The 18,447-nt window shown below is 44.6% G+C and overlaps 10 protein-coding genes across 10 annotated transcripts; 3 read left to right on the top strand and 7 right to left on the bottom strand.

The window, feature by feature from the left end:
• The first annotated feature begins 57 nt into the window (after positions 1–57).
• Positions 58–757, top strand: SJAG_04188 (40S ribosomal protein S18). The gene is made up of 2 exons (XM_002175271.2): positions 58–153; positions 260–757. Exons 1-2 carry the CDS (start codon positions 130–132, stop codon positions 692–694), a joined length of 459 nt encoding a protein of 152 aa, XP_002175307.1. The 5' UTR covers positions 58–129; the 3' UTR covers positions 695–757.
• Positions 758–849: 92 nt separating this feature from the next.
• SJAG_04189 (tRNA specific adenosine deaminase subunit Tad2) lies at positions 850–2,273 on the bottom strand (the record flags this gene model as incomplete). Its single annotated transcript, XM_002175272.1, has 5 exons — positions 850–1,024; positions 1,095–1,303; positions 1,430–1,462; positions 1,507–2,130; positions 2,217–2,273. 5 exons carry the CDS (start codon positions 2,271–2,273, stop codon positions 850–852), a joined length of 1,098 nt encoding a protein of 365 aa, XP_002175308.1.
• A 758-nt stretch (positions 2,274–3,031) lies between these two features.
• Positions 3,032–4,170, bottom strand: SJAG_04190 (hypothetical protein; the record flags this gene model as incomplete). Its single annotated transcript, XM_002175273.2, has 2 exons — positions 3,032–3,733; positions 4,090–4,170. The coding sequence occupies 2 exons, from the start codon at positions 4,168–4,170 to the stop codon at positions 3,032–3,034; spliced, it is 783 nt and encodes a 260-aa protein (XP_002175309.2).
• A 300-nt stretch (positions 4,171–4,470) lies between these two features.
• Positions 4,471–7,046, top strand: SJAG_04191 (MADS-box transcription factor pvg4). Its single transcript, XM_002175274.2, has 2 exons — positions 4,471–4,774; positions 4,821–7,046. The coding sequence occupies exon 2, from the start codon at positions 6,007–6,009 to the stop codon at positions 6,784–6,786; it is 780 nt and encodes a 259-aa protein (XP_002175310.2). The 5' UTR covers positions 4,471–4,774; positions 4,821–6,006; the 3' UTR covers positions 6,787–7,046.
• A 286-nt stretch (positions 7,047–7,332) lies between these two features.
• On the bottom strand, positions 7,333–7,895 carry SJAG_06613 (RNAseP RNAse MRP subunit Pop6; the record flags this gene model as incomplete). The annotated part of the gene is made up of 3 exons (XM_011050731.1): positions 7,333–7,425; positions 7,564–7,699; positions 7,789–7,895. The coding sequence occupies 3 exons, from the start codon at positions 7,893–7,895 to the stop codon at positions 7,333–7,335; spliced, it is 336 nt and encodes a 111-aa protein (XP_011049033.1).
• Positions 7,896–9,439: 1,544 nt separating this feature from the next.
• On the bottom strand, positions 9,440–10,531 carry SJAG_06612 (60S ribosomal protein L2; the record flags this gene model as incomplete). The annotated part of the gene is made up of 1 exon (XM_011050730.1): positions 9,440–10,531. The coding sequence occupies one exon, from the start codon at positions 10,529–10,531 to the stop codon at positions 9,440–9,442; it is 1,092 nt and encodes a 363-aa protein (XP_011049032.1).
• A 2,605-nt stretch (positions 10,532–13,136) lies between these two features.
• SJAG_06611 (carbonic anhydrase) lies at positions 13,137–13,868 on the bottom strand (the record flags this gene model as incomplete). Its single annotated transcript, XM_011050729.1, has 1 exon — positions 13,137–13,868. One exon carries the CDS (start codon positions 13,866–13,868, stop codon positions 13,137–13,139), a length of 732 nt encoding a protein of 243 aa, XP_011049031.1.
• A 716-nt stretch (positions 13,869–14,584) lies between these two features.
• Positions 14,585–15,578, bottom strand: SJAG_04192 (triosephosphate isomerase). The gene has a single exon (XM_002175275.2). The coding sequence runs from the start codon at positions 15,454–15,456 to the stop codon at positions 14,707–14,709; it is 750 nt and encodes a 249-aa protein (XP_002175311.1). The 5' UTR covers positions 15,457–15,578; the 3' UTR covers positions 14,585–14,706.
• On the bottom strand, positions 15,512–16,873 carry SJAG_06352 (hypothetical protein). Its single transcript, XM_011050710.1, has one exon. The coding sequence runs from the start codon at positions 16,286–16,288 to the stop codon at positions 16,061–16,063; it is 228 nt and encodes a 75-aa protein (XP_011049012.1). The 5' UTR covers positions 16,289–16,873; the 3' UTR covers positions 15,512–16,060.
• A 103-nt stretch (positions 16,874–16,976) lies between these two features.
• On the top strand, positions 16,977–17,960 carry SJAG_04193 (hypothetical protein; the record flags this gene model as incomplete). Its single annotated transcript, XM_002175276.2, has 1 exon — positions 16,977–17,960. The coding sequence occupies one exon, from the start codon at positions 16,977–16,979 to the stop codon at positions 17,958–17,960; it is 984 nt and encodes a 327-aa protein (XP_002175312.2).
• Between the last annotated feature and the right edge of the window lie 487 nt (positions 17,961–18,447).

Below are 18,447 nucleotides of genomic sequence, written 5' to 3'. Positions count from 1 at the left end.
TTTTATCCCACACCCCACATGATAGTAAGTGGGGAAGCCCACAGCAGGTCCATGTGACTGCTAACACAGCAGAGCTCAAATTTTGTTACGTCGGCCTACCTAGCAGTTGTCCTTACCAGCAGCAGTAAAATGTCTCTCGTTCCTCCTGACAACGTAAGTACAAAGACTGGCCGTCAACCACTTTGGAACGGTCAACAGATTACCTGGCTACTGATGCCGCTGCAATAATTGAGCAGTCTTGCTAACAAAATTTCAATAGTTCCAACACATTCTTCGTCTCCTCAACACTAACGTTGATGGCAAGAACAAGGTCATGTACGCCTTGACCCAAATCAAGGGTGTTGGTCGCCGTTATGCCAACATTGCCTGCAAGAAGGCTGATGTTGACATGTCCAAGCGTGCTGGTGAGCTTACCACTGAGGAGTTGGAGCGTCTCGTTACCATTGTTCAAAATCCCACTCAGTTCAAGATTCCTGCCTGGTTCCTTAACCGTCAAAAGGACATCACCGATGGCAAGTCTTACCAACTCTTGGCCAACAATGTTGACAGCAAGCTCCGTGATGATCTTGAGCGTCTCAAGAAGATCCAAGCTCACCGTGGTCTCCGTCACGCTTTGGACCTTCGTGTCCGTGGTCAACACACCAAGACCACTGGTCGTCGTGGTAAGACCGTCGGTGTCTCCAAGAAGAAGTAAGCTTTATCGCAAAAATAGTTTCGTAGGAGGAATGTATATACGGACTACAATCAGCAACATAAAGGGCGTGTGTCTGGGTAATGCAAGGGAGTCGGTGCTGAGGGAGGTTGCGGTGGATGCTCGCACTTGATTTTGTGATAGAAGAGCGACAGGTTTTATGCGTATTTACTACTGTCAAATTCGTCAATCTCCAATTTAAGAATGCGCTGTTTCTTCGTTTTTGGGACAGGAGCCTTTGTATTCTCCTGTACATAGAACTGCCGCATCAACATGATTGCCTCCGCACGATATAATCCCGGATATACGGGGTATGGAGGATCGACAGAAGGACTGTGCAGAAAGTGGTTAGCCGTGTTGGTCATAGAAAGACAGGAGCATTCCTATGCATTGAGTCACTTACTCTTTGTTAATGGAAAATACACTTCCGCAACCACCAAAGCGATCGTTTCCACAGCCAAAATAAACTTCCTTAATATGCAATTGCTTTAGGGCGGCCGCGCACATGAGACATGGCTCCACAGTAACGTATAAGGTCACCTCTTCAAAGATAGAAGGAGGGTATCTTTTCAAAATATCTTCCACTGCCACTAATTCGGCATGTTGGATGCCCTGCTGATATTAGTATCCCAAAACAAACTGAATAAAATTTGTAGTTAAACATACCGACAAACTTCTGTTAGTGTCGTTCATTCCTTTCCCAATGATTTCTCCATTGTACACAAAGACGCAGCCTACAGGAACTTCGTTCCACTTCAAGGCAAGCTCTGCCTAAGTTGACTTTTAGTGGTAAGTTTTAACAAATTTGCACATACCATGTTCAAGGCTTCTTTCATAAATTGATGATGGACACTATTCTCCTCCGAAAACATGGCCTTGTTCTCCGACACCAACCCTGATTTCAGAGACTCGTCCAGCAAATCTTGGATGTAACAGAACAGAAATTTGATCGCGTTGTCTATGTTCTCCTTTTGCGGGAAGATGACATCGGCATTCTCACGTGTAGGATGCATCATAAGTTCGTAGCAAGGCTTTCCGGCTTGAATAAATTCCTGAAGCACGGTCTCAAGGTCCTCATGTTGCTCGTGAACACGTTGGATAACGCAGCGCTGGAGACGCGTGTCAGAGTCTGCGTACATGAACACCTTAAGGGTAAAGCAGTCCAACAACTCATTAACCAATAAATAATAACCTTCGACAAGGAGGAACCGGTTTTTTTCGCCCTCAAGTGTGATTTTCTCGCCATTGGGCAGCTCCAAGACGTTCGCACCATTTTTTGCCTGTTCCAAAACATATTTTAAAGCCTTAATATCGTAACTGTTCAAGTCAAACCTGTTTTTGTTGTTCGGCAAAAGGAAAGATGACATATGAATTGTATGCGAATTCACCGGGTGATTCAAATGTTGTAATCTTTGTTCAAGCTCTTTGCATAGCGTCTTCTATAAACACGGAAGATGTTAGAAGGGCCGGAATTTGATTACTGAATGCATCAAGGCAACAGCTTGATAAGAGACGCGTAACAAACCTTTCCAGAAACCGGACCGCCGGCAATTGCAACGATGAAAGTGTTAGACGAAGTCATTGATGATGGAAGCAGAGACAATGAAAACGGTTTCTTGTAGAATGCAGTCTACAGGGTGCCGTTTACGGTTTATCAAGTGCCTGGGAGAGGATAAGAGTACCAAGAGACGCGTGTAAAATATGAGAATAAGGTTTGCGTAGACGCGTTGTAAATCTTTAAACTTGATAGTGATAAGCTGGAATATGCGCTAAAACTGACAACTACCGCGGATTACCGAGGAAGATTGTGTATACAAGAGATTAAACCACACTGCCGCTACTGCCGCTGCTTTCAGTATCGCCTACCCCACATAATTTATCTTATCTTTAATGTCTTTAAAGTAATACAGCGAAATAGTAACAAGAGGCATTGTGGCAGGGGACAAAGGTAGGTTATTGTAGCATCTTACATTTTGTTAGCAGGAAAATAGCGAATTGTACAGAGGGTATCGTGTGTTTGTAAGGAGGGCGTGAATAGTAAATGGTAAATAGAATCAGGAAAAGTCAACTGTCGAAAAAGATCGCGATATAGGTCCCACCCCAGAGGTTCTCTTTGCTGGTTGCCGCTTTCATTACTGAATAAGACACGCATGCAGACCAGTGTGTAGAGTTTTTTTTTGGTAACTGCGTAAATGAGTTACGAAGACTGGCCACATTTTTAAAGTGTGTAGGCAAAGGTATACACGCACTGGTGACATGATAAGGTGTAATGCGTACACGTGGACTGTCTTTGATACTTGCAGTTGAAGAGAGAGACTAAGTGATATTAGGCGAGGTTTTTTACTCTTCGTCCTCTTCGCCAATTTTGGGGGCAAGGTAGTAACGAAGATGGCCGGACTCCATCTTATACTCAACGAGAAGAGGGACCTCGCTACTCATGGAAAGCGTAACACGAGTAGCAAGAGGCGTAGCCTTGGTAAACTGAGCCAGATACTTAAGGGAGAAGGTAAGAGAAACAGCTTGGGTGAGCGAAATCTCAATGCTCTGATCGCTGTCGGAAAGGTCTGTGTGTTGCTTCAGCGTGGTGCTTCCATTACCGATGTCACCTCTGCAACTGAAACGAACGCCCTCCTTGCTTGCATGAATAGTGACAGAGTCACTGAGGGTAAGCAGATCACGAGTGATGCGTTGGAACTCTGCCGAAGGCATGGTGATGGTGGCATCATACTCAATGTCGGGAATACCGAGATGTTCTTGGTCAATGTCCATAAGTTTAATGTCGTAGTCCGAAATGCGGTCATTTTTTTCGCTCTCAAATACAAGGTTGAGTAACTCTGGTGTGTCCTCGGCCTTGAGGGTCACAAGATCTTCATTTTGAGCACAACGGAGAACCTTGGATAAAGCATTTAGGTTAATACCGAGAGCAATATTGCGATCGCAACGGTAAGGTTCAAAACCATCAGATTTAATTAACATAGACACCAAGGCAACATGAGAACTATCCATAGCCTGCAACGAGATGCCACTATCATTGCAATCAAACTAATGAAAATGTTAGTACGGAAACAAGAGAGGGAACGTGGGTGAAAGATAGTAGAGAAAATGGAAGAAATAGAGGAACAAGTTAAACGGTTCGAAAAGGAGAAAGCAGAGAAAGAAAAAATTGGTGGTTCAAAGAGAATTAGAAAGGAGAGAAAGTTAACAACGAGAATCTTCATCATTTTAGACCGAATCACGTATGTATATGGAATCCGGATCCTAATTCCATTACCAATATAGATGTCAACTTTCACCAAATCTTGTTCACGATCCATAATGTTGTAGGTGACGACAACAACCATTTTCACTCTTTTCCATCACACACATGTCTAATCTTTCATTAATGCTGCATCACTTACGTTAGCGTCGACGACCAGATCCTTAATGGCGTCCAAGAGTTTTTTTAAAAGAGCAGCTTGTTGAAGTCTCGCCTCGAGCATGGTAGAGTATTTATATGTGGATTACGTGTGTTACGGTTAGGCAAAGACGATTTCGTAAAGGGGTAGTTCTTGCACCAGAAGGAGAGAACAGGGAATGCGCGTTTGCTTCTTTTTTGGTGGTGAGTTTTTCGTGAAAGGAGCTTGAGAGTCAATCGCTTGTCCGAAGATCAAGGGTCCATAATGCCGATCATTTCTTTTGTCCCTGAACCTTATTTTTCGCTTACCAAGGATAGTAGCGGGCGCTAGTATAAAAATTCATAAAGCGCCGCTTAGGATTAGGATGACACAGACAGAGAAGGAAACGATGATGTGTAAAAACATATGCCGTCAACATCTGCGTCCCATTTGAAGATGAAAACAATGCGATGCGCAAGTTTATCTTCGTATTTTGGACAAAACATAGAGAACTGCCGGTAAGTTGCGCGAATTGGAAAACGTTGCAAAGAGTCTGTGTTTGTTTTCATGCAATAAATGTCATATTCAATCCTTGTGATATGTTAATTCATGTCGAGAGCAGATTTTTTTAATATTCTGTATTTATCTACACTAGAGAATTTTTTTTGAAATGATTAATAACTCGTTTCTTGTTTTTTCTTTATGATTTGTATGTATTTTTCCATCTTTTTTATTTTCTAACTTTTTATTTTTAGAGATTTTTTATGATTTTTCGGGTAATTTGCTATTAATTTGCTATGATTTCGTGCACAGGAAAAAACGAAATTAAATTACAATATCCGCTAAAATATCATCCCACATGTTCTGTTTTTGAATATCGTCTCGATTGAACTGCTAGCTACATAACAATTTGCCTTTTTTTAGTACTCGGAGCTTCATCCAACAATTGCCGTGCACGGCAACTCCACATACACCCCAAAACTGCTACCAAGAACCAATATCGCAACACTCGTTTGATTAATCATTTCCTACGAATTGTGGATTAACTGCGTGGTTTTTGGATTCTGTTTGGCTCATTTGTTGGTTTGAACCAACTGGTTTTTCTTTTTTTCATATTTTAAGCTCATTTCTTGGTGCTTTTTACTGATTTCCCGCTACAAGCGAATTCAATACTTGGAAGAACAACTCTTGTTTTTTAAGCGTTTAATTGAGTTGGTTTTAAAACATAGTCATCGTCCTAGGTCTGTGTATTAACAACTTTTGGAATTGATTAAGCTCAATTAAGTTTTCGATATTTTTCTTCTTCTACCCTAAGACTTGTTTTCTCTCCCTTTTCACCATTATACCATCAGTTCTGTAACTGTTGTGTGGTCATTGGTTCTCCTGCATTTTTGTTTTGTTTTCTAAATCGCGTGTGTCGATACAACGGGGTTCTGCGGCTAGTCGTTTATTAGTACGAGTCTCGTCTTGTCCATTACAGAAAATCTGCAATTGTCTGGTCATTCTTAAAATTTTTTCTTCTTTTCTTTTCTTTTCTCTCCTTTTATTTTATTTTTCTTTTTTTTTTTCACTACTTCTTCAAGCTCTCTCACTCGTTCCATTGATTGCTGGTCATTGCAATGGGTCGTAAAAAAATTTCAATTGCACCAATCCAGGACGAACGCTCGAGGAGTGTCACTTTTATCAAGCGTAAACATGGACTATATAAGAAGGCATATGAATTATCAGTTCTCACCGAATGTGACATCTCCGTTAGCATTATCGACAAAAAAGGTCGATTATATATTTTTTCATCAACTGATTTTCATGAAATGTTAGAGCAATCAAAGAAGCTTGAAATTCATGAAGCAAAGTCTCCTAGCGATTTTTACGATGGAGAAGCAAACATGGACACAACACCCCAACCGGTTGACGAAAGCTATCATTCGCAAATGACTGCTAATGGTACTCGAAGGCAACAGACTCAGCCCAGCAAGCCATATGAAACTTACAATTTCTCCGCCTTACACAAACATACAGCAACAACCTGCTCATGTTCAACCCCCCGTCATTACACATTCCGCATCTCAAGCTCCAAACCCAAACCGTCAACAACAATACCTTCCCTCTCCCTCAAATGCTGGTCCCTCCAACAGCGGTTCGTGGATGATTGACTCTTCCATGGAATATGTTCCCGCTGTTTCGGGCTCTAGCAGTCCTTCTGTTCCTGGTCTCCCCCGCCAATCCATGCCCTCTATATCGTATGGACACGCAGAACAAGCTATGGCGGATCATTTGCTTCACTCGGGACATCCTTCCCATAACCCCGGAGTTGTTTCTTCGGTTCCTAGAGCGGGCGTCCCCGTCATGTCGTCCTATAGTATGGAATACTTTGACAATGATACCGTACCACCTATGAACTTTGCCTATCCTTCCCATGGAATGCCCTCTCAATCTGTCATTTCAAGTGTTGTCCCCCCTGTCAATACCCATTCACTGCCACCGCCCTACAAACTTTCTATTCCCGATGGTAACAGCCCGTACGCGTCTCCTGTTAGCGCTACAGGCCCTAATTTTCCTAATGTTCCCTTTCCACAACAACGCGTCCCAAATGACTCTTTCGGAAGACCCAATCCAATGCAACAGGGAAAAAATTCCCAGTATCCCAAGTCTCGAGACTTTCCGGTAGAAAGCCCAACATCGTGGCGGAGGACTTGGGACATGCAATGGAACTTTCCCTAAACGCTATCTACGTGCACCTACTGATGTACACAACAATTGACGCTGGATATAAAACAGCGCAAACCAATTTACAATTGTCTTTGCCGAGGCGGTATTCCGGATTGCCGTGTTCGTCGGAGAGTACATTTTTTTCAAAATTCTTCAATGGTCGTCTTCAAACATTTCGCCGGCACAGCATGCATTAAGCATCTTCTACACCTGTTGTTTATATATTTCTTCCATGTTTGCATTCGGTTTTGGTTAACTTCTTTGTTTGTGCAGTGCTAGGTTTCTTTCCTAATTTTTCTGTTTCTCTCCTTTGACTTGAGTATCTGTATAACATGTATATGTGTATGGAGTCGCCCGTTCAGGCAAGACAAGAGACATCCATACACTCGGTTTTGTTCTACTCGAGATGTGTTTTTGTTCCGTGCTATACACAGACCCTTTCGCCGTTTCTTGTCACATTCTTTGCTTTTCTTTCCGCAGACTTTGTCTTTTATTGATTCACCTCCTGCCCGTCTGTCTTTTATTTTCTATATTTAACATTTTCTAAAACAACTACACTCATTTTAAACCTGCTAATGGACCGCTTCCACCATATGGCATTTCCGGATGATTCATTAACCATAACATCGGTTGTCTTTGAACACAAGCATTCTGTTTACTTGTAGAATACGGTTGCGAAAAGAATGTTGCCAGACCGCTTCACTGTAGTGAAACCATCCTACTCGGCGTTAGTAAAAGGCTAAATAATGTCGTGTTTTCTGCACTATTACAGAATCCTCGGCTGCGTACATCATTTATAACATCGTCCACCAACTCAATGGTGTCAGTATCGAGCTGGACACGGTATCCCTGCTGCTGGTATTTGTTGACCAACTGCACCAGTTGGGGAATTGCCATTCCCACAGCTTGATAAAGTGTCCGACCACTACGATTATAAGGGTTAGTATGTGAATCTATTTAGAAAATTTATATACCACTAAGTTGTGGTAGTCTTCGTATTTTTTTTGTGCATACCTTTTCTCAAGCTCATTTTGTTTGCGTTTCATCATGGCAACCAGGTGGGTCTTTCGAGTAATAATCGTGCCTTTATGCACAGAATACGACCGACGCTGACGCTCCATGGCTCCGTTTCGTTGGGTTACATTTCTGAGCTAACTTGTAGCGGTGTCGAGTATAGCGATAAATAGTGAACTGTACGATGGTCAAAATTAAACGTTCGTTAATTTACTTTAGTGAAAAATAAGAGAGTGCATTATTATTATAAAGTAGTTCTTTAAATTTCACAAAACGATTTACGAGATCTTGCGCGTTATACCGCGACACTCACCCTGGGCGTTCCCTCGTGAGAGTGCACGAAGCAAGAACCAAACACTCAGCAGGCAAGGAACTGCAATTGGCGCGTCCGGAGACTCACATAGTCAAAATATAACCCTGAAGTATTGTTTAGACGACTTACAAAACATGGACGCTCAGTTGGAGAACGATTCAAACTGCCCGAATCTTTCTGTGCCTGTAGTAAACAAGCACACTGGACGGGTGTTACAAGAGTTAGAGAGCAAAATTGAGCTGCTTCATGAAAACTTAGAAACAATCAATCGTCAAACGGAACGGGAGAAAGCTGCGATTGATGATGGTGAAGAAGAATACGAAAAAATGAGACACGAAATGGACTTACTCCAAGAACAGAGCGAGGAGTTGAATGTAAAAATGAAGGCTATGGACCGTGAATTGAATGACAAGCTCGCTGTAAAGGCAGAGCTCCAACGTCAATCGAAAGAACTGGAGGACTCACTTGTTCGTCTAACTTCTCAACGAAAGACAAAACGAACGGAGCATACCACTGTTATTCGTGAATTAGAACAATCACGGACAAAGCTTCAACAAACGACGAATGAGGTGGAAACACTAAAACAGCACATTCAACGAACAACTGAATTAGATCCCATCGAAAAAGACAATCCGTGCCATATGCCAGACTCAGCTTCCGACACAAAAAGCGTTATCGAGCATGTGGTTACACAAATTCAACAGAGTGCCAGCACTTTAGCTACTCAAGTCGAAACGGCACAGTCTGTTCATTCTGCCCAAAAGAACTTAATAGAGTCAAGTCGAGCTCACCGAGTCGAATTAGGGGAAGTATCAAAGAAGCTTTCTAGGCTGTTTTATGATCATCTAACCTTCCGGGTCCAAGAAATCTACAAACTCGACGAAAACATTGACGAACTGAAGCAATCATTACCCAATGCTCATAAGTTAATGTCAAAGTACATGGATTTAGCATCCGACGACCTAGAAGCTTCTGCCGAATAACTTCCTTTATTAAGAGATGTTTTGATGACCACACACTTTCCTTTACACAACTGGCTCCGCAACGTGTAAATCTTTTTGAGGATTTCTTTATTAGGACACCTACAAGGCAAACGACCTACTGCTAATTACCTTTTTGATAATCAACAAGCTTACTGGGCAAGCCACGAGCACTACGAGCCCCCTTTTACCGCTCGGCTCCTTGCTCAGGCGGCCCTAATGCTTTACACTTAAGAACTCGGAACAACCTTCCATTTCCGTGAATACAAAACCAATGAAATTTAACACCCTTTAAGTAGTAGTGACATGGACGAGACGATTTTATTTTCAGCAATACTAGCCGCATTCACAAAGTCACTTAGTTCTCAGCGAGAACGGCCAAGAACTTCTCACCGGCAGCCTTGGGAGTCTTGGTAGTGTTGATCTTGACGTTAGCCTTGTAAGCCTTGGCGTAAGGGTTAAGACGAGCCATGATGGCCTTGTTCTTGAGAGGGTTCTTCTTGAGAACGTGAGAACGCTTAACGCGAGCAGGGCCAGCGGCCTTGATGCTGCTTTGAATCTCGTCAGAGTTGATGAGACGAGTAACGTCGGCGTTAGCCATGATGTTAGTGGGGAGGAAGTAGTTCTTCTTCAACTCGGAAGCCTCAGTGGCACTGCCGAAGAGGGCATCAAGGAGAGCGAAAGCAGACTTGGTCCACATGACGAAGCGTCCCAAGTGTCCACCGGGAGCCAATTGAAGGAGGTTGAGGCGACGGACGTTGACGAGCTCGACACCGGGAATGTTGCGGAAGGCCTTGGTAATGCCAGCATCCTCGTTGTAAACAACAAGGGGGCCACGACGTTGGACGTAACGGCGGTTGCGCATCTTACCCTTGCCAGCACGAAGCTTGCGAGAGTTGGCGACCTTAACGACGTCACGGTAGGCCTTGACAGCCTTAAGGACAGCAACAGCCTCCTTGGTCTTCTTGATAGACTCGACCTCGTCGGCAAGAACCAAGGGAACCTCAGCGATCTCCTCGACGCGGTGACCACGAGCAAGAAGGAGAGAAGGAACACCAGAAGCAGCAACAGCGGAAGCAATAGCATAACGCTTTTGGTTCTGGTTGACCTTCACATGCCACTTACGCCAGGTCTTGGTAGGAGCAAACATGCGACCGCTACGACACATGTTACCAAAGGCAGCTTGACCGGAACGGTGAGTACCGCCACCACCGACACGGGGAATACGAGCAACGGCACGACCAGTACCCCAGGATTCAGCAGAGGTTTGGTGACCGGCCTTCTCAGAAACGGCGTAAGCTTGACGCTTGTTCTTGGCGACGGCAGTGTGAACAGAGCGGACCACATCAGGGCGGATGGGAGCCTTGAACACGAAGGGAAGAGGCACAGTGCTCTCAGAGACTGCACCTTGAACTGAGTAAACACTCACTGTAGGACGAGCGGCTGCCATTTGCGCTGTTTCTATGGTGTGGTTTGGAGAAGGTTGGGAAGGGCAGGAGGTGTTGTACCGAAAAACCGTGGAGGGAAACTTGTGACTGTCTTTTAGTTTCGTTGTTTTGGTGTTCGCTTATTGACGGTTTAGAGTGATCACGAGATATGATATCATTTGAAATTAGGCTTCAGTGATCGACGCTTTTGCGACGCTCTCTGGTGAACAAACCGACCGTAGGAAGGCTTCCGTCTACTAACTGCAACAAGACATTGCGGTGTACGATTCTAACGTTTCGCGACATTAAAGCAAGAAATGCGCTCTAAATCTCATTCTCCCTTTTGGGAATGCGGCTCTGGTGTGCTACTGCAATTTCAATTTGAGGTTGGTTAAGTTTTTTTTTCGAAACATTTTGATTAACAGTTTTTCAGATACAACAATCAATCCACGGCTCGGAATTCCCGTTCTTTCAAATTCCAAAGGGTTTTCGTTTACTGGAAGGTACTGTTTCTCCTACCAATTCTTCTTTTCAGTCGTTTACGAAGAAACAGAATGTTACGGACAAGCGACATATATTAGCGAAAGACGAGAACACGAAAGAAAATGAAGCATATTCAAAGCATCGAAAGGTAGATGCGAATATACGTAAGAAACACGAACGATTGCTCCAGTCGAATATCTCGTTAGTCAAAAGTGTCACTGAAAATCGAGCTTGCGATCCCGAGCAAAGTTTTGCTCTTGGAGGACGGTTTTGTTCTCATTCTTCTAGTCCGGTGTCACTAAGCACGAATGATCCTTTGATTGATCAGCGCGCCGACTGTCTGTGGTTTGTGCGTCCTGGATCATGTAAATCTACCTGGAAGATTTCTATTCTAATAGAATATCAACTGACTGACGTTGACAAAGCTTCGAAATTCGACTTTTATTTCATGAGCTGGTCGGGGTTACTTATCGTTAACATATTTCTTTCTCGTCCAAAGGATTCTTTATGGAAACTGTCTATATTAGACGGGCAACAAAAACCATGCCTTATATCAGAGACCGGAAGTAAAATGGTTGCCGATTGGCAATCATTCTCATCTCAACCTATTGAAATCAACATGTCTTGTTATCCGTCGCTTTCAATCGAGTGGTTTAAATCATATGTTAACACGAATTTGTCACCGTGTTTCATTTACGTACATTCAAAATCCGCGTTTCGGATCGGCAATGTCTTGAATAAGGAAATGTTGAATGCTTTGACCATTCAGTGTTCTGTTGCTTCAACCCAGACACTTCATCGGATCTATCTCTTCTGTCCTCCAAATGCAAAATTAAAAGATGTTTTGATGAACAGAGATCCTCTAGCTTTCCAATGTTATACTGGAAAAAACGCCGTTACCGTTATGAAACTCGATCGGCGAGTAAGTTTGAACTGTGACGATCGTTTGGAAATGCTTTTCGAACAAACAGTTTCTGTTGGTGCTGAAGTTTCTCTTCCTCGTGTTCTTTTTCTGAAAGATGCTGAAACTGTTACTACACTAGTATTAACACAGTGTCAATTCAATGTGGAGCTATCAAACTCTACACAGCATTCTTGGTCTCGGTTAGCTTCAAAGGCTGATGATGTTTCTACGTTAAAATATCATCTTACGAATGGCATTCCAGACTTTTGTTTTCGGATTTCTCCTATCCTACACTTCATTCAGCCATTGTCGACTGGTTGTGCATTTTTAAATTGTCCACTGCAAGATCCAGAAATAGTGTTAGAAACACGGACAAGTGGTTTAATACACATCCATATGCGAGGAATTCTATACACTTCAGGTGTAATTGGCGAAGAATTGTTAACAGTTACTGTACCAACTGCGGTAACGCTCATGTGGTTCTTGTCAACAAACGTAAATGATGCACCCATCTCTTACACTCATAACGGAATTGACAGCTATACAATATTGAATGACTCTGAACGACTGTCCATTCAATTCGAAGCACGTTTTAAAGTAGTGCCTGTATACACAGGCACTTACGTTATTGTTCCATTACCAATATTCTCCGAACCGCTTCATTCTCTTCGTGTTTTACTAAATGATGTGGCATGCTATAATTGTAAGCACCATTTCATTTTTGCTAATACTAACAAACAGTTCGTTTTTCAAGTGTATCGTACAATCACCATAAGCAACACTTAAGTATGTCGGACGACCAAAAAGTTGACTTCAACCTCCCTAAACATGCAAGATGCAAACTTTTGCTCGTGCGAGATCCGTCCCCCAGTCTCAACTCAAGACGGCAAAAACAAAGCATTGGTGAGAGTCGCGCTGCACCTTCTGGTCATGCCATATTCTTCTTGGTTATTATTTCAATTTTGACTTGGATACTTTGGCTAACTGTGCACATTTATACTGCGCAGGAGCGACCAACTGAAACACTAGCGGCTTTAAAGAAACACTTAAACTTTATTATCAGTCAAACTGCTTAAAATCAAGACCTGAAACCGTCACCCGGCGTAAACCTACCATACGAATAGCTATGTTTCATAAAATAATTGTATATTCATCATACTCATAGAACAAGTTTGCAGATAAAAAGGCAATCTGTTTACTCAATTTTGCACGTAATAAAAAGCAGAATTTCAGACTCAAAACTAATGAGAAGGTTCATCATGAAACTTGTACTTCGCCTTTTCTATGGCATCGTGGATGTCAAGCGTATTGATGCGTCCGGTGCCAACATCGTAAACCCACGCGTGAACCTTGAGTCCTCGGTTCTCCATAGCTTCACGAACAAAACCAACTCGTGTGACCGATACAGCTTGTGCCCGAGTATTAAGTTCAGACAAGCGACGATGCTTCTGACTGAAATCCGTGATCGAGTCCAGCTCTGGACGATTATCCTCGGCCACATCACGTATATGATGAAGCCAGTGATCCAATAAGTTGTAGGAAGGGGGACCCAAACTTGCTTTAATTCCGCCGCAACCGTAATGTCCGCACACAATGATGTGTTTGACCTTCAATACGGTAACCGAGTATTCCATGACAGCCAAACAGTTCACATCGGAACGAGACACGACATTTCCAATGTTACGATGAACAAAGACCTCGCCGGGAAGCAAGTTCAGGATAGTTGTTTCGGGTACACGAGAGTCGGAACAACCAATCCACAAAACTTGTGGAGACTGAACATCCTTGGTAGCGTCGAAGAAGCGAGGATAGTTTTTGGCCGTCTTTTCCGACCAATCTTGATTGCGTTCAAGCAAGTCGTTGATATGCCCATCCGAAGGAAAGTGACATACTTGGTCTTCTGTCTTTTTTTGCTTTTTGACCAAGAGACCCTGGTGGTCAATCTCTTCGATACGACGGTTCAAGTTTTCCATACTAGTGTCTGAGAAAGAAGGAAGATCTGATGAATAAAAGAAACTCGAGGGTTTCCGCGGTGGCGTTTTACTGCTGTAAGACCGAGAAAATCGCGAACTGGGATAAAGGGCCGAGTGAATAGGTGTGTTAGGAAGTGCAACAAATGTGGAAGTAAGTCGACAAGCGGTAGCAGACTGAAAGAGGAGCGAACTTTCACTAAATAAGCGCGGCACAAATCGCTTGGTGAGATATGAGGGGATAGACATCGTCTAATGACGGACAAGCGCCTTTTTTATAGTAACAAATACGACGATGATGTTAATGCAGTTTCGTCAGTGCGAATGCGCGATTAGTAAAAAAAAACCCACGCAAATTTCAACCCTGCGAAGTTGATGCAAAAATGTCCAGAGCCTCTATTTCAATATTCATTCGCGATGCCGTCGGCGAGGTCAAACTTCAGTGGACGGACGGAAATGCTCACACACCCATCCAGCGTTTCCACTGATGCCACTCGATAGCATCCGCAGAAGTTGTAACCCAATAAAATATATCAAACCACAGAGAACTCGAGCAAAAGTGTCACAGATACTATCGAAAACGGTAAGAAAGCACCAATCCATCAAACGAGAAACAACCAGTCGATCCCCCTCCCGGGGGACGAATCATAAACCCACTCACTCACTGCACACAACCAATACACCAATTCACCCGCACAGTCATACAAAAAAGTCCATTCTATTGTTGTCATCTAAAAATGAAGGTGGAGTGCATCCGACATGCATAGCCGCCGAAATCTATACGGTGACAGAGGGAGTGACGCTCAAGTTCATTGCACAAATATTATCATTTGCACGGCATTTAAAGGTTGTGGACGTTGATAATGTTGTGGAACTCGGGCTTGAGGGAAGCACCACCGACCAAGAAACCGTCGATGTCCTCAAACTTAAGGAAGTCCTTGCAGTTACCACCGTTGACGGAACCACCGTAGATGATACGGAGGGCATCGGCAATTTGAGCACCGAGCTTCTCGTTGGCCCACTTACGGATCTCGACGTGAACCTCTTGGGCTTGCTCGGGAGTGGCGGTCTTACCAGTACCAATGGCCCAGACGGGCTCGTAGGCAATGACGACCTTGCTCCAGTCCTTGACCTTAGCGGCCAAAGCGTTGAGTTGACGAACACAGACCTCGATGGTCTTGTCGGCCTCACGCTCGGCCAAGGTCTCACCGATACAGGCGATAACGATCAAACCTTGCTCAATGGCGTATTGGGTCTTGTCAGCGACGAACTCGTCGGACTCCTTGAAGATAGTACGACGCTCGGAGTGACCAGTAAGGGTGTAGGTGATACCAGCGTCAGCGAGGGATTGAGCGCTGTTCTCACCAGTGTAAGCACCGTGGGCCTTGCTGAAGACGTTTTGGGCAGCAACACCAATGTCCTTGCGCAACTCAGCACGAGTGTTCAAAAGGTAAAGAGCTTGAGGGGCAACGACAACCTCAACCTTCTCAGTGTTGAGCTTGGCGGCGTTGAGAGCCTCAATGATCTTCTTTTGAGACTCCAAGGAGCCGTTCATCTTGAAGTTACCACCGACGAAGAATTTGCGAGCCATTTTGAGTAGAGAGTTTCTGAAAATTCCTTAAGATGTGTTGCGAAGGAAGTTGCAGATGATAATGTTCGGGGCGGATTTCCCTGCTTATATAGGGCTAGCTGCGCAATGCGTCATAACGCAAAAGCAGACATTTTAGTCGCTATTTGCTTCCGAGATTTCAACAAATGCCGGTAAACAGTCATGCTTTGTTACTTAGAATTATGCCGTGTTACTTCTCATATTCCGCCGAGACCATTCAGAAGCGTCCGGTGCTTATCTCGCCGGGCGGACTGTGAAAGCGGTGCATGCGGTTTCGGAGGATCTGCAGACCTGCGAGCGGGGATGAAACGTTAGCGACCGTTCTGGAAGCGTGATGTGCGCTCGCCTTTATCGCTAATTTCTGAGTCTAAGTCGCGTGGTTTATTCTCATTGGCTATGGTTCGGAAGTTGTCGGCTTTGCCGATGCGAAGCAAGGACGGCTCCGTTCGTTTCGAATTTTGATGAGAGTGGATGCGAGCACCGGCATCAGACGAGACAATAGTTTCGCAAGCGCGTCTAGTTGAGTACTATTTGAGTGCGGTCGTTCCCTTCTCGGACCATCGTTCATATGTTTCTTCTCCCCTAGTCATCCTCCCTCTCCCTTCGCTTTTGTTCTGTGCCTCAAACACGAGCAACCCCGTTCATGATTTGTTGAGGGTTGAAACCTTCTTTCGAGCCGTTGGGTGGCGAACAAATAAAGTATCGACGTCATATGGCGCAACACGGCTTCTTTGGTTCTTTGTTCACCGCGGTATTGGGTCAATGACGTAGGGAATGGGAGGGTTGCAACGTGCTGCAAAGGCCTTGTTGCCATTGTGTTGGTCCATTGTGTGAGGTGTAACGAGTGGTATTTCGAAATGCCGATCTCAGGGATAAGCCAGGGTTCAAGGCTGGTCAAGTGACTGAATAACCTTCAATATTGGGTCGTAGAAACTGGGGAATACGCGTGTGGGCTGGAATTTAGTTACGAGATTTCTCCACTAGCGAGCACAATCCCGTCTCCCAGGACGGTTTCGTGCGGCGCAGAAGAATAGCTCGCAAGCCTGTACCGCGTTTGACGGCAGCAACAAACTGAGTTTGAAGGTTCTTCAGCTGCTATGACGTCCAGTGTGGATCATTGGTTGGCGGTGACGTAGTTTACATAGACAGCTGGGTGCTGATTAGCCATTGCACCTGATTAGCGTTGGAGGTTGGGGTTTGGCGCACACGTTAACGATGCGCTCTTTACGCTCATTGGCTGTAATTTATTTTTGGTAACACTCCTCACGATAAAAAAGCAGTCATGGATCGGACATGAATGTTGGTATTTAAGTACCGTGCTCCTAGCGTCTGCCGTTCCTTAACTGCTGCTGTATCATCTTGAATAGCGTCTGCACAGAGATATCGACAGCGTTCGCAAATACCACACTTGTCATTCGTTTCTAAATACTTCCATTGTTTGGACCTATTTGATTTTATCTTACTCTAAGTTACCCTCCTATTTCTAATATCTGATATTCATAATGCGTGGACCTTTTGCTGTCGCTCTCACTGGCCTTGTTGCTGTCGCTAATGCTTTGAACGCTACCAACGGTACTTTCATCCCCGTTGCCCCCTCTGTCAACACTACTTCGGTCGCTCCCGTTGTTCCTGTCAGCTCTGCCAACGTCACTGCTCCCGCAGCCTCCTCCGCTGTTGCTGCCAACAACGCTACTGTTAGCTCTGTCGCTCCTGCTTCTTATGCTAACAGCACCACCGCTGTCCCTGTGACCACTGCTCTTCCCGTCAACTACACGGTTACCAGCACTATTCCCTGCACTGTCTGTGGTACTACTGTCATCACTGAGTACACCACCATCACCAAGACTTTGACCGCTACTGTCGGTGGTAAGCAATCTGCTTTCACTACGGTTGAGACTACTCCTTACACTACCGTCACTGCCTCCATCACTACCGAGGTCACTGTCACTGACCATGTCACCAAGACCATCACTAAGACCATGTACCCTGCTCACACTGTCTCCACCAGTGTTGCTGAGCCTGTTACCACTGGCGACTGTGTCACCTACACTCAATACGAGACCACTTACTTCTCTGACGTCGTGACCACCACTGTCCCTTGCGAGAGTGGTAAGGAGACCACCTCTGCTGTCCCCGTTGTTCCTGAGACTGAGACTACTACCAGCGTTATTGGTGGTACTACCAAGATCTACACTCTCCCTGCCAACGGTGACGCTTCTGCCTCCACTGTGACCACCGTTGTTGGTGGCACCACTGTCACTGCCACTGCTACCGTTTCCCGTACCAAGAGTGCTTCTCCTGCTCCCTCTGCTGGTAACGGTGTTGTCTACTCTAACAACATACCCCCGCTAGTGTTAACTCCACTGCCAACGCTACTAACGGTACTAACGGTTACGAGCCCGTCACTGTCGGTTCCGGCGCTGCTGCCGCCGTTTCCAAGGTTTCCGTTGCTGGTGTCCTTGGTCTCTTCGTCCTCGCCCTCTTGATGTAAGTGGGTTTATTATCTTGAATGATTTAGTGTTGTCGGATATAGTATTCGCCGACGGAGTCTCGTCGTCGCATGTATCATAACGCTATGTCTCTCACAACACATTTTCTTAGGTTGCAACGATTAATAGCCGGTTCCACTCTATCTGTCGGGCGTTTGCCTTCTGTTCGCATAACCGTTCTCGGCACGGGTTTCTTACGTTCCGAAATTGGTTTGCTACGTTGGTTGATGTGGTGCCGTGAATGTACTGCAACCAGCTTTTGTTTTTTGTTTTTTTAGCGCTGTGTAAAGGTGACTATTGACTTAATAGATCGCCCATTGGTTATCGGTTACGTTGGAGTCGATGACTTTGGGGTGTTATGTAATCTAGTCATTCATTGGTTGATGTTTTGTGTTTGTTCTTCTCAATTGGCGCACTTGGCGTTATTGGTTGTTTCTCGGGGGTGCGATTTTTATGGGGTCGATAGCCCCTCGGGGGTAGGAGA

This window comes from Schizosaccharomyces japonicus, assembly GCF_000149845.2.
Source record: "Schizosaccharomyces japonicus yFS275 unplaced genomic scaffold supercont5.2, whole genome shotgun sequence".
NCBI classification, from domain to species: Eukaryota; Fungi; Ascomycota; class Schizosaccharomycetes; order Schizosaccharomycetales; family Schizosaccharomycetaceae; genus Schizosaccharomyces; species Schizosaccharomyces japonicus.
The sequence above is the reverse complement of the archived record's forward strand: the minus strand, read 5'-3'. Positions and strand labels throughout refer to the sequence as shown.

Coding starts and splice junctions, on each gene's coding strand:
- SJAG_04188 (XM_002175271.2), top strand. CDS start 130: ATGTCTCTCGTTCCTCCTGACAAC. Junction 154..259: donor CTCTCGTTCCTCCTGACAAC/GTAAGTACAAAG, acceptor AAATTTCAATAG/TTCCAACACATTCTTCGTCT.
- SJAG_04191 (XM_002175274.2), top strand. CDS start 6,007: ATGGTACTCGAAGGCAACAGACTCAGCCCAGCAAGCCATATGAAACTT.
- SJAG_04192 (XM_002175275.2), bottom strand. CDS start 15,456: ATGGCTCGCAAATTCTTCGTCGGTGGTAACTTCAAGATGAACGGCTCC.
- SJAG_06352 (XM_011050710.1), bottom strand. CDS start 16,288: ATGGCAACAAGGCCTTTGCAGCACGTTGCAACCCTCCCATTCCCTACG.